Genomic DNA, 12,652 nt, shown 5'->3' with positions numbered 1-12,652 from the left:
TATCTCGGCAAGTAAGCACCCGATTTCAAACGGTTTGCAGATTACAAATCTGTACCAACATACCTTTGTAATGATACCAAGTTTGACCGCCTAGAATACACTCTTAGCAATGTTGCCTCTAAGCACTACCCTAACCCTAGCGGTAGTGCTTAAGTCATATCTCGACAAGTAAGCATCCCATTTCAAAACAGTTTGCAGATTACAAATTTCTGTACCAACCTACCTTTGTAATGATACCAAGTTTGACCGCCTAGAATACACTCTTAGCAAAGTTGCCTCTAAGCACTACCCTTACCCTAACCCTAACCCTAGCGGTAGTGCTTAAGTCATATCTCGACAAGTAAGCACCCGATTTTACAACGGTTTGCAGATTACAAATCTGTACCAACATACCTTTGTAATGATACCAAGTTTGACCGCCTAGAATACACTCTTAGCAATATTGCTTCTAAGCATTACCCTAACCCTAACCCTAACCCTAGCGGTAGTGCTTAAGTCATATCTCGACAAGTAAGCACCCGATTTCAAAACGTTTCGCAGATTACAAATCTGTACCAACATACCTTTGTAATGATACCAAGTTTGACCGCCTAGAATACACTCTTAGCAATGTTGCTTCTAAGCACTACCCTAACCCTAACCCTAACCCTAGCGGTAGTGCTTAAGTCATATCTCGGCAAGTAAGCACCCGATTTCAAAACGGTTTGCATATTACAAGTCTGTACCAACATACCTTTGTAATGATACCAATTTTGACCGCCTAGAATACACTCTTAGCAATATTGCCTCTAAGCACTACCCTAACCCTAACCCTAACCCTAGCGGTAGTGCTTAAGTCAAATCTCGACAAGTAAGCACCCGATTTCAAAACGGTTTGCAGATTACAAATCTGTACCAACTTACCTTTGTAATGATATCAAGTTTGACCGCCTAGAATACACTCTTAGCAATGTTGCCTCTAAGCACTACCCTAACCCAAACCATAACCCTAGAGGTAGTGCTGAAGTCATATGTCGGCAAGTAAGCACCCGATTTCAAAACGTTCTGCAGATAAACAATCTGTACCAACATACCTTTGTAATGATACCAAGTTTGACCGCCTAGAATACACTCTTAGCAATGTTGCCTCTAAGCACTACCCTAACCCTAACCCTAACCATAGCGGTAGTGCTTGTCGGCAAGTAAGCACCTGATTTCAAAACGGTTTGCAGATTACAAATCTGTACCAACATACCTTTGTAATGATACCAATTTTGACCGCCTAGAATACACTCTTAGCAATGTTGCTTCTTACCACTACCCTAACCCTAACCCTAGCGGTAGTGCTTAAGTTATATCTCGGCAAGTAAGCACCCGATTTCAAAACGGTTTGCAGATTACAAATCTGTACCAACTTACCTTTGTAATGATACCAAGTTTGACCGCCTAGAATACACTCTTAGCAATTTTGCCTCTAAGCACTACCCTAATCCCAACCCTAACCCTAGCGGTAGTGCTTAAGTCATATCTCGGCAAGTAAGCACCCGATTTCCAAACGGTTTGCAGATTACAAATCTGTAGTAACATACCTTTGTAATGATACTAAGTTTGACCGCCTAGAATCACTCTTAGCAATGTTGCCTCTAAGCACTACACTAACCCTAACCCTAACCCTAGCGGTAGTGCTTAAGTCATATCTCGACAAGTAAGCACCCGATTTCAAAACGGTTTACAGATTACAAGTCTGTACCAACATACCTTTGTAATGATACCAAGTTTGACCGCCTAGAATACACTCTTAGCAATGTTGCCTCTAAGCACTACCCTAACCCTAGCCCTAACCCTAGCGGTAGTGCTTAAGTCATATTTCGGCAAGTAAGCACCCGATTTCAAAACTGTTTGCAGATTACAAGTCTGTACCAACATACCTTTGTAATGATACCAAGTTTGACCGCCTAGAATACACTCTTAGCAATGTTGCCTCTAAGCACTACCCTATCACTAACCCTAACCCTAGCGGTAGTGCTTAAGTCATATCTCGACAAGTAAGCACCCGATTTCAAAACGGTTTGCAGACTACAAATCTGTACCAACATACCTTTGTAATGATACCAAGTTTGACCGCCTAGAATACACTCTTAGCAATGTTGCTTCTAAGCACTACCCTAACCCTAACCCTAACCCTAGCGGTAGTGCTTAAGTCATATCTCAGCAAGTAAGCACCCGATTTCAAAACGGTTTGCAGATTACAAATCTGTACCAACATACCTTTGTAATGATACCAAGTCTGACCGCCTAGAATACACTCTTAGCTATGTTGCCTCTAAGCACTACCCTAACCCTAACCCTAACCCTAGCGGTAGTCCTTAAGTCATATCTCGGCAAGTGAGCACCCGATTTCAAAACGGTTTGCAGACTACAAATCTGTACCAACATACCTTTGTAATGATACCAAGTCTGACCGCCTAGAATACACTCTTAGCAATGTTGCTTCTAAGCACTACCCTAACCCTAACCCTATCGGTAGTGCTTAAGTCATATCTCGGCAAGTAAGCACCCGATTTCAAAACGGTTTGCAGATTACAAATCTGTACCAACATACCTTTGTAATGATACCAAGTTTGGCCGCCTAGAATACACTCTTAGCAATGTTGCTTCTAAGCATTACCCTAATCCTAACCCTAACCCTAACCCTAGCGGTAGTGCTTAAGTCATATCTCGGCAAGTAAGCACCCGATTTCAAAACGGTTTGCAGATTACAAATCTTTACCAACATACCGTTGTAATGATACCAAGTTTGACCGCCTAGAATACACTCTTAGCAATGTTGCCTCTAAGCACTACCCTAACCCTAACCCAAGCGGTAGTGCTTAAGTCATGCCTCGGCAAGTAAATAGAATAATATTTGAGTACTGTAAAGTACTTCGTTACTTTTCTACAAGGCTTTAAAACGTAGAAGTATTGGATTAACCGCGAAAGTCGGGCATCCTGAAAATTGTACTGTATAGTGTTAAGTTTTAAAGGCTTTGGCGTCAACATTACAAACGGTGCATTACTTTTGTGAATTGAATTGCATAGTAAAAGACATGAAGAGAAAGTTGAATACCATTTGAGTACTGAAAATTACGTCGTTACTTTTCTACAAGGCTTTAAAACTTAGCAGTATTGGATTAACCGCGAAAGTTGGACACCTTCGAAAATGGCACTGTATATTCTTAACTTTCAAACGCTATGGCGTCAATATTACAGAGTGTGCATTACTTTTATCACTTGAATTGGATAGTAAAATACTTGGAGAGAAAATAGAATGCTATTTGCGTACTGACACTTACTTCGTTAGCTTTGTACAAGGCTTTAAAACTTAGTAGTACTGGACTAACCGCGAAAGTCGGGCACCCGGAAAATGGCACTGTATAGTATTAACGAAGTGTGCATTACTTTAATCACTTGAATTTGATAGTAAAAACCGTCCAGAAAGAGTAGAAAGCAATTTGACTGCTAAAAAGTACTGCATTACTTATCTATAAGGCATAAAACTATGTGACTACCCCCAAAATAAGGGACCGTCCGGAAAGCTCCAAGCCTTTTTCACAGTTGTTTTAGCTATTTTGTCACGATGACGCAATGTGCGTTAATTGCGATGTCTTAATTGGATTCAATGATTGTTGAAAGTCGTTTGAATTTCAAAAATTATTTATCTATCTTTCTAGAAGGCGTTTAATGTCTTGGAGGTAAGTAAGTATCTAGATATTCTTAACTTTCAAAGGTCATAGCGTTAAGGCTACAAAGTGTGCATTACTTTCTTTACTTGTATTTTATAGTTAAAACCATAAAGGGGAAAATGGGAATCATTTGACAGCCAAACGTCACTTACTAGTTACTTTTCTAGAAGGCTTGGAAACTATTTGGTTATGACGAATGTCGGGTATCTGGACGTCCCCTGATATGGGAAGTCGTAGTTCAGGACTTTGTCGCTAGATGTCGTCTGCTACTTTCATATTTGTGCTTAATAGTTGATATTACACTTTTTAATATCATTTATGATTATGTAAATGTAAATGTATTCGGTGGTAATAGGCAATATGCATCAATTCTTGATATCTATTTTACGTTTTAAAGGAATTTTCCGTTTCACCGAATCGACGTCCTAATCAGATGCTATGTTCTGTGTCGAATCGCGGGCTCAAACGCCCTCTAGGAATCGAGGGCCGAATCGACGACCTGTTTCAAGTTGGTCTTGGATAAATTTTTTTGGCCAATGTCGCAGCCTCAGTGAAAACAATACATTTGAACAGGTCGTCACGTCTGGTGTTAATTGCCTTGAAGCTGTATCCGACGCATGTCCTTTTCTCTCTCTTTCAACCCCCAGGTCACCTTTGTTTCCTTTCTTTCTCCCTCTCCCACTTTCTTCCATTCTCTCTTTTTCTGTATCTCCGATAATCTCTTTCTCTCTCTCTCCCCATCTCTCTCCCATTCTCTCTTGTTTTCCTTACCTCTCCCCTGTCAGGCTGTGTAATAAAGACTAAATATTAGAAACGACAAGTGCAAAATGTTAGTTATGTTAGCTAATACAAGTCTCAATGTGGAAGACGCGCAGCGTTACTGAGCTCTATTGACGTTAAAGGGCCTATCTCACCAAGCGGAACTCTGGAGGCACTGTTGATTTCGACAACGCAAACGTTAACATGCCTCCAACGAAATCCAACGTGCCTCCTACGAAATTCAACGTGCCTCCAGCAAATTAAAGGCACTGTGTTTATGAGATTAAAAAAAAATAATGCAAGTTGTAGAATCACCAAGACAGATATAGACCTTAACGGCTGCACAATAGTGCTACGAAAAATCCACATTTCCGATACTTCGATACACGACACTCTTTCAGCTGCAGATGTCGTTGTAAAACTCCAAGCTCCCCAGTGTGAAGTTACGCTAGATGCATTGCACGGCTCGTATGCCAGGGGGCGCCCCAACGCGTGCAATTTTCATGTGTCTAGGTCTTGCTCGAAAGCAACAAGCCTGTAAAATAGGAGAGGTAATGTCAAACTTTGCCACTCCCTTTTTAGGATTGGCTATTGACGGTTCATTAATTGATCAGAATGTTGTTTGACGCGCGCACACGTATTAAAGGTGAATGAGGGGATTTCTACCAGGTTCGATGACGTGATAAGATCAGAGTTTCACTTCCGCTTTTCTGACTCACCTTGTTGCACAGATCTAGAAGGGCCTGGGTACACTACACGTCCTGCCTACGGAGAGAAAGGGAGGGCATACAAAATAGCAAAGAAAGGTAACATTTTACAGCCATCGTTCTTAAGTCAGAGTATTACGAGCTAATGTTATCGCTACTTAAAATTTTGGGCATGTCAAGCTAAATTGCTTGATATGTGCAACCGTAGTTCAACCTTGTCCATACATATCAACTGAAGAGTTCGGTATACTAAGCTGTTTTAAGATCTATTTTAGGGTACCCACTCGGAGTAATACATCAATGAGACCTTAACCAATCTTCCATTGATGTTAGTGTGCGGCTTTCAGCTTAGAGTGTGATAGTATATGTTAGCTGAAATTATTGGGTGATTTTCGTACTTAGTCTCTACTTAGGTTGGGTCCTGTAGCTCTAGCCGGCTTAATCCTCTGTCGTATTATCATTCGGTCTATTTGCCCAATTTCTTCTATTTCCAGGCACCTACGGAGTTTGGTAGAAACTAACCCCGTGTATTTTCCACAGACATACATATTTACAATTGTCCCGCAATAAAGTTCTCTCTCTCTCTATTTACCAAGGTTTAATTTTCAGTCAGTTTACATCATGCACGGCTATGTTGACATGATTAATAAGTTACCATAGGTGTGCATGATGATAATGAAGGACAAGCTTGATAAATATGTACGCCTCAAAAATGTATTCTCCGTCTTACGGACATCATCATGGTCATGTTTTACCCCCCATATTTCAAAGCTGAAGATATAACCACTAGAGGTTGTGCATATTGTTTTTTCTCATTTAACGAAGGATAACGTCATTTGGGGTGTCCTTACTCTGGAATGGTGCCCTTGGGTATACAAGGTCAAAGAAGGCGTCACAATATTCGTATTTCTTTTAATGATCAACCAATTTACGTGCCAGGTCGAACCGTGCACTGCATCTTGAGGCCGCATGAGGGCGTTGATTTATTTCATCAATCTCAGTAACCGTCAATTTATAGCTCTGGCTATCATTGCGATTATCACAATCATCCTTATAGGCGTCGTAGGCTTTTTGCTTTACCTACATGAATCCAACAAAACAGCACGTGAAATTGAACGCCTTAAGTTAGAAGGCCAGAGACTGGAAGCTAATCGTGATGTTGAAACCCAACGCCTGAATGTGGCAAGTAAAGATCTGGAAGTTGCAAAGGAACGGTTGGCTTTGGAACGTGACCGGGAAAGCCAGCAGCTGAAGATGGCAAGCTTGGATGCGGAAGTCAAAAAGGAACAACTGTCTTTTGAACGTGATCGTATGAGCCACCAACTGCAAGTTGTACAGGAGCGACTGTCACTGAAACGTGAGCAAGTTCAGGTTTTCCAGAAGATAGCCACCGCTACGGATACATGGGAGAAAACCACAGAGCACGAACAACGTGGCTGGGTGTCTACTGATACTAACCGCGTCCTGGAGAAACACTCAAAGCCTCGCTATTCACCTTCTGAAATGGAAGGCATTGTACGTCAAATTTATCATGATCAAGGGACACAAAAACTGGAACAGAAAAATGGCTATATGAGGCTGGAGCAAAAGAAGAAAAATGAGCTGTATTAGACGAACAACGAAATTAGCAATCAAGAATTCGTCTGTCCAGAGCCCAATAACTTTCCTAACAGAAGCAATTTATCAAAGTTGTTTAGCAAGAGTTCCAAGCCAGAGTATAGCCGGCCAAAGGGAGTCAGCCGACCCCGGTGCCTACGGTGCCGGCTATACTCCTTGGCCAGCTTTGATGCTATCTCTAAGGCACCGTAAGGCCCTGTGCTGGCTATACTCCTTGGCCAGCTTTGATACTATCTCTAAGGCACCGTAGGGTCTGCTTGGAGACTATCAGTATGGCCTTACGCCTAAATGCTAATTCTAATATTTTTCCATTGTGTCAGACTATCCTTTATAGAAAACCTTTGTTAAACTAGCGTTAATAAGTCTACTGCATGTCATTGTGGCAATTTTTTCAATCTTTTAGATAGTACCCCGTTAGTTTTTACAACATCATAACCCGGTACCTTTTTAAGACAACATTATGACTCGAAAGTAATGCCATACCTGGACGATAGTCCATACAGTCGTCGCAGGTGCAGTGAGCTGATGTTGCCCCACACCATCCGTACTTGGAACAACAGGGTCTGTCTGACACAGGGTTACACTGGCCGGGGTTCGCTCCTGGGGCTGGGAACTCCGTTCCACACCGTCCGTCAGCTCTAAACTTAGCTGTATAAGAAACAAGAATTTGATACATATATTATGTACCAAGCCATTGTCAACACTCATCTGATAGCTTCATGGAGAAAGATGATTTCTGTTTGCTATAGGCTGGCTTCCGAGTATGGTTCTTTGTTGAGAGTGCCATGTGATATTGTCCCAGATAAACCTCTTTTGCATATTGTGTGGGCGGTACCTCGTGTCATTAACAAATTGCAGTACAAACATTATTCAATTTTCAAAACAAATCATAACCATTAGTTTTGACAACATCCAAGCCTGGTACTTTTTAAGACAACATTATGACTCGGAAATAATGCCATACCTGGACGATAGTCCTTACAGCCGTCGCAGGTGCAGTGAGCTGGTGAAGCCCCACACCATCCCTCAGTGGAACAACAGTGCCTATCTGACTTAGGGTCACACTGGCCGGGATTCGCTCCTGGGGCTGGGAAATCCGTGCCACAACGCCCATCATCCCTCCACAAGGCTGTATAAGAAACCTTTGGACCTTTGAAAAGAAAAAAACACACATTATAATTAAACGAATAAGAACAAAGCTACAAACATAAGTCTATCAAATCACCATAGATGTATGCAAACTCTAATTCATTATCAAACTCGATTATGTAAAGCCGTGATAATCATCGAACGACAGCATTCTAGACACCAGCTTTAACATAAAAGATAAAAAGTTGTAAACAAACGAAACATTAATGAATTTAACATCCTCTTATGCTAGGCCTATATATAGGCCTTCTATATATCAAGCCATAACCCTGGCCTTGCATGTTGGCGACCCGTCAGATACCTTCTCTTCTGTTGGTTAGAAAAAACAGCCAGTCACGACACTTCTTTACTGTAAGCGGTAACGTGATTGTTTGGTAACTGATTGGCTAATGGCTGACAAATGCAGTGCAAGGCCAGATTGTAGGCAACTACACAAGGGTTATTGCCTGATATACATAAATGATGACAATTCCATGAGAGAAATCCGATGATTTATGATTTTCTGTAGTCCATTCAGCAGATGGAGTGACCCGCCGTGTTCCCTGAATGCCGTTAACACAACAGGGTGTAGGTCCGTGGCCGGGTTCGCCTCCGCAGTGGCCTCTTGATCTATCCAACTTTGACATAAAAAGACATCAATTCACTCGAATCCTGTGTTGCTAAATTCTAATATTTATAAAGACAAAGATCATAGGGACGTAGGGTGGGTTGTTATACGTAAACATCGTACAACTTTAACCAATGTAACTGTTAATGATTAATGATGCACAACCTTACTCTTTTGTGGCAGAGCACGGTAAAAGAAGCGAGAGAATTATTGAAGAATTATTTTCAAGATCCAGTTTCACATCTGCTGCAACATGACACTTAATGCTGAAATGGAGAAAAAGTGGTGTTTTATGGAGAAGTGGGATGTCCTTTTACCCCAGATAGACCTCTGCAATACCTCGTGCCATAGATGTTTAAAACATCACAGCACAAAGATTTTTCTATCTTCTAGATAGCACCCCGTTATTTTGACAACATCATAATCTGGTACCTTTTTAAGACAACATTTTGACTCGGAAATGATACCATACCTAGACGATAGTCCATACAGTCGTCGCAGGTGCAGTGAGCTGATGTTGCCCCACACCATCCGTACTTGGAACAACAGGGTCTGTCTGACACAGGGTTACACTGGCCGGGGTTCGCTCCTGGGGCTGGGAACTCCGTCCCACAATGTCCGTCAGCTCTGAACTTAGCTGTATAAGAAACGAGAATTTGATACATATATTATGTACCAAGCTATTGTCAACACTCATCTGATAGCTTCATGGAGAAAGATGATTTCTGTTTGCTATAGGCTGGCTTCCGAGTATGGTTCTTTGTTGAGAGTGCCATGTGATATTGTCCCAGATAAACCTCTTTTGCATATTGTGTGGGAGGTACCTCGTGTCATTAACAAATTGCAGTACATTCATTTTCAAAACACATCATAACCATTAGTTTTGACAACATCCAAATCTGGCACTTTTTTAACCCTATCCAGACCGGGCTTTTTTTTGGATTCCTGGGACGGGGGGAGGTGCTCTTTTGACCCCCCCCTTCGTAATTTCATAACGGCTTGGGTTTCGATCACCAAATTTGGAGGGTACCTGTGCCTAGACGATAGTCCTTACAGCCGTGGCAGGTGCAGTGAGCTGGTGAAGCCCCACACCATCCCTCAGTAGAACAACAGGGTCTTTCTGACTTAGGGTCACACTGGCCGGGATTCGCTCCCGAGGCTTGGAAATCCGTGCCACAACGCCCATCATCCCTCCACAAGGCTGTATAAGAAACAAGAATTTGGCAGATATATATGTACCAAGCTATTGTCATCACTCATTTGATAGCTTTCAAGTGAAAATCACTGGATTTCAGATATTTAGTTCGTGCATGCGCAATACGCCCAAATGTTGCCAATGGCAAAGTCACCTTTGCAGGAAATCTATGAGGATAAGTCGTCTTATTCAAAGCACACAAGAAGTATACTTAACGACAGTAACAATAACATTCCTTCAATGCAGCATTTTGGTGCATCTAAGAAGTGACAAATATAGGTACGTGTCAACGAGTTTACAAAAGCAAGACCTGACATTATAAACCTGATACGCGCATTTAAGAAAGTACTTCCATTTATAACAAGTATCAGGAAACCCAATGCAACGGACGTGATTTTAATGCAACGTTGACCAACGATTGTGGAATAGCAGGATGAACTAAATTGTGGTACAAAACAGCCGTAGCTTTTTGGAGTAAGATTATTTCTGATGGCTATAGGCTGACTTCCGAATATGATTCTTTGTTGAGAGTGATAGGTGATATTGTCCAAAATAAACATCTGTGGTATTGTGTAAGCGGACTTGCAGTACCTTGTGTCATGGTGATTAGAAAGATTGTCGTACAAATATTTTTTCAGTTTAAAAAATGCATACCCATAATTAGTTTTGACAACATCTGAACCAGGTTGACGCGGAAATAATACCATACCTAGACGATAATCCCTACAATCGTCGCAGGTGCAGTGAGTTGGTGTAGAACCGCACCATCCCCCACTGGAACAACAGGGCCAATCTGACTTTGGGTTACACTGGCCGGGGTTCGCTCCTGGGGCTGGGAAACGCGTTCCGCAACGATGGTCAGCTCTCCACTTAACTGTAAAAAAAGTATTTAGGAAATATATATGTACCAAGCTACTGTCAACACTCATCTGATAGCTTTTAGAGAAAGATGGTTTCTGCTGGCTATAGGCTGACTTCCGAGTATGTTTCTTTGTTGAGAGTGATATTTGATATTGTCCCAGATAAACCTCTACGTTGTGTAAGCGTACCTCGTGCCGTGATGATCAAGAAAATTGCAGCACAAAGATTTTAAAAAAAGTCACACCCATTAGTTATGACAACATCCAAACCTGGTACCTTTTTAAGACAACATTTTGACTTGGAAATAATGGTATACCTGGACGAAAGTCCTTACAGCCGTCGCAGGTGCAGTGAGCTGCTGTAGCCCCACACCATCCCTCAGTGGAACAACAGGGTCTGTCTGAAAGAGGGTCACACTGGCTGGGGTTCGCTCCTGGGGCCGAGAAATCCGCTCCACAACGGCTGTCAGCTCTCCACTTAGCTGTAAAAAGAAAACAAGTATTTAGTGAATATATATGTACCAAGCTATTGTCAACAGTCATCTAATAAACTAATATATAGAATACTCAGACTAATCATACCCATTATTAGTTTTGACAACATCCGAACTGGTGCCTTTTTTTTAATTTGCTTTTGGACAGACGGGGACAATTAATGTGACACTGCACTCAAGTTTGTAACTTAAATTAACAGTGCCACATACACGGTATAGACAGAAGGTAAAGGTGGAATTTTCTTCTTTTTTAACCTCCCCGACCGAAGTCAGGTACCCATTTCTACACCTGGGTGAAGTGAGGAAGGTCGTGTTAAGTGCCTTTCCCAAGGGCACAACGTCGGGGGCAAGACGTGGATCGAACTCGGAACCACTAGATTCAGAGTCGAACGCTTTACCAGTTACGCCACACGAGACGCCACAACCCGGTACCTTTGGAATGTAACATCTTGACTCGGAAATAATGCCATACCTGGACGAAAGTCCTTACAACCGTCGCAGGTGCAGTGAGCTGCTGAAGCCCCACACCATCCCTCAGTGGAACAACAGGGTCTGTCTGACTTAGGGTCACACTGGCCGGGGTTCGCTCCTGGGGCGGGGAAATCCGCTCCACAACGGCTGTCAGCTCTCCACTTACCTGTATGAGAACCAAGAATTCGGTTTAACATACATGTACCAAGCTATTTAATAGTCATTTGATAGATTTTTAGCAAAGATGTTTTATGTTTGCCATAGTCTGACTTCCGAATTTGGATTTTATTGAAAGTGATATGTGATATTGCCCCAGATAAACCTCTGTAGCGTTGTGTAAGCTGACTTGCAACGCCATGGTGATTAAGAAAATTCCAGTACAATGATATTATTTTTCAATTCTCTAAAGAAAAATCATAACCATTAGTTTTGACAACAGCCGAAGCTGGATCCTTTTAAATGTAATATTTGGACGCCGAAATAATGCCATGCACTTACGATAGTCCTTACAGCCGTTGCATGTGCAGTGAGCTTCTGTTGCCCCACACCATCCCCCACTGGAACAACAGGGCCCATCTGAATAAGGGTTACACTGGCCGGGACTCGCTCCTGGGGCTGGGAAATTCGTTCCGCATCGTGCATCAGCTCTAAACTTAACTGTAAAAAGAAAACATATATTTGGTAAATACACATATATCCAGCTATTGTCTACAGTCATCTGATATCCAAATACACGGAACACACATCTTTGGTGGAGGACTTGAACAAGGGAGCATAGTGAACCTACCCGTGCAAGTCCTGCCGTCTGATCCCAATGCATAAGCGATTCCGCATGCCGAGACACATCGAGAACTTCCGTCATCGTTGTGGAAGACAAAGTCCTTACATCTGCATGTGACGCCATCGTCAGCGGCTTTCATGTCTACTGGGCATTTTGCGACGCATTGGATAGTCCCACCTCTCTTGTGGATGGAAAAGTGCTTACAACTGCGGCATTCCGTGTTGAGCTTCGATCCAGAAGACATGGGAATACATCCTGGAGTAGTACGGAAATATCTTTGAAAAATGAAAATGTCCATCAAACTTCATCTA

The 12,652-nt window shown here is 42.1% G+C and overlaps 1 protein-coding gene across 2 annotated transcripts in view; it reads right to left on the bottom strand.

Moving 5' to 3' along the window:
- Positions 1-7,190: 7,190 nt before the first annotated feature.
- LOC118423291 (scavenger receptor class F member 1-like) overlaps positions 7,191-12,652 on the bottom strand; it is a 9,388-nt gene continuing 3,926 nt past the window's right edge. Inside the window, exons 7-15 of one of the 2 annotated variants that reach the window (XM_035831390.1) lie at positions 12,348-12,596; positions 12,059-12,217; positions 11,562-11,726; positions 10,913-11,077; positions 10,445-10,609; positions 9,571-9,741; positions 9,013-9,177; positions 7,749-7,934; positions 7,191-7,432 (exon numbers count right to left, since the gene is read on the bottom strand). In XM_035831390.1, coding sequence (XP_035687283.1) covers positions 7,206-7,432; positions 7,749-7,934; positions 9,013-9,177; positions 9,571-9,741; positions 10,445-10,609; positions 10,913-11,077; positions 11,562-11,726; positions 12,059-12,217; positions 12,348-12,596 — 1,652 coding nt within the window. In that variant the 3' untranslated portion in view covers positions 7,191-7,205. The remainder of the gene's footprint in view (positions 7,433-7,748; positions 7,935-9,012; positions 9,178-9,570; positions 9,742-10,444; positions 10,610-10,912; positions 11,078-11,561; positions 11,727-12,058; positions 12,218-12,347; positions 12,597-12,652) is intronic. The other variant, XM_035831391.1, reaches the window with a different exon arrangement.

Source organism: Branchiostoma floridae, chromosome 9, assembly GCF_000003815.2.
Source record: "Branchiostoma floridae strain S238N-H82 chromosome 9, Bfl_VNyyK, whole genome shotgun sequence".
Taxonomy (NCBI): Eukaryota; Metazoa; Chordata; class Leptocardii; order Amphioxiformes; family Branchiostomatidae; genus Branchiostoma; species Branchiostoma floridae.
This window is presented reverse-complemented; position numbering and strand designations above follow the sequence as displayed.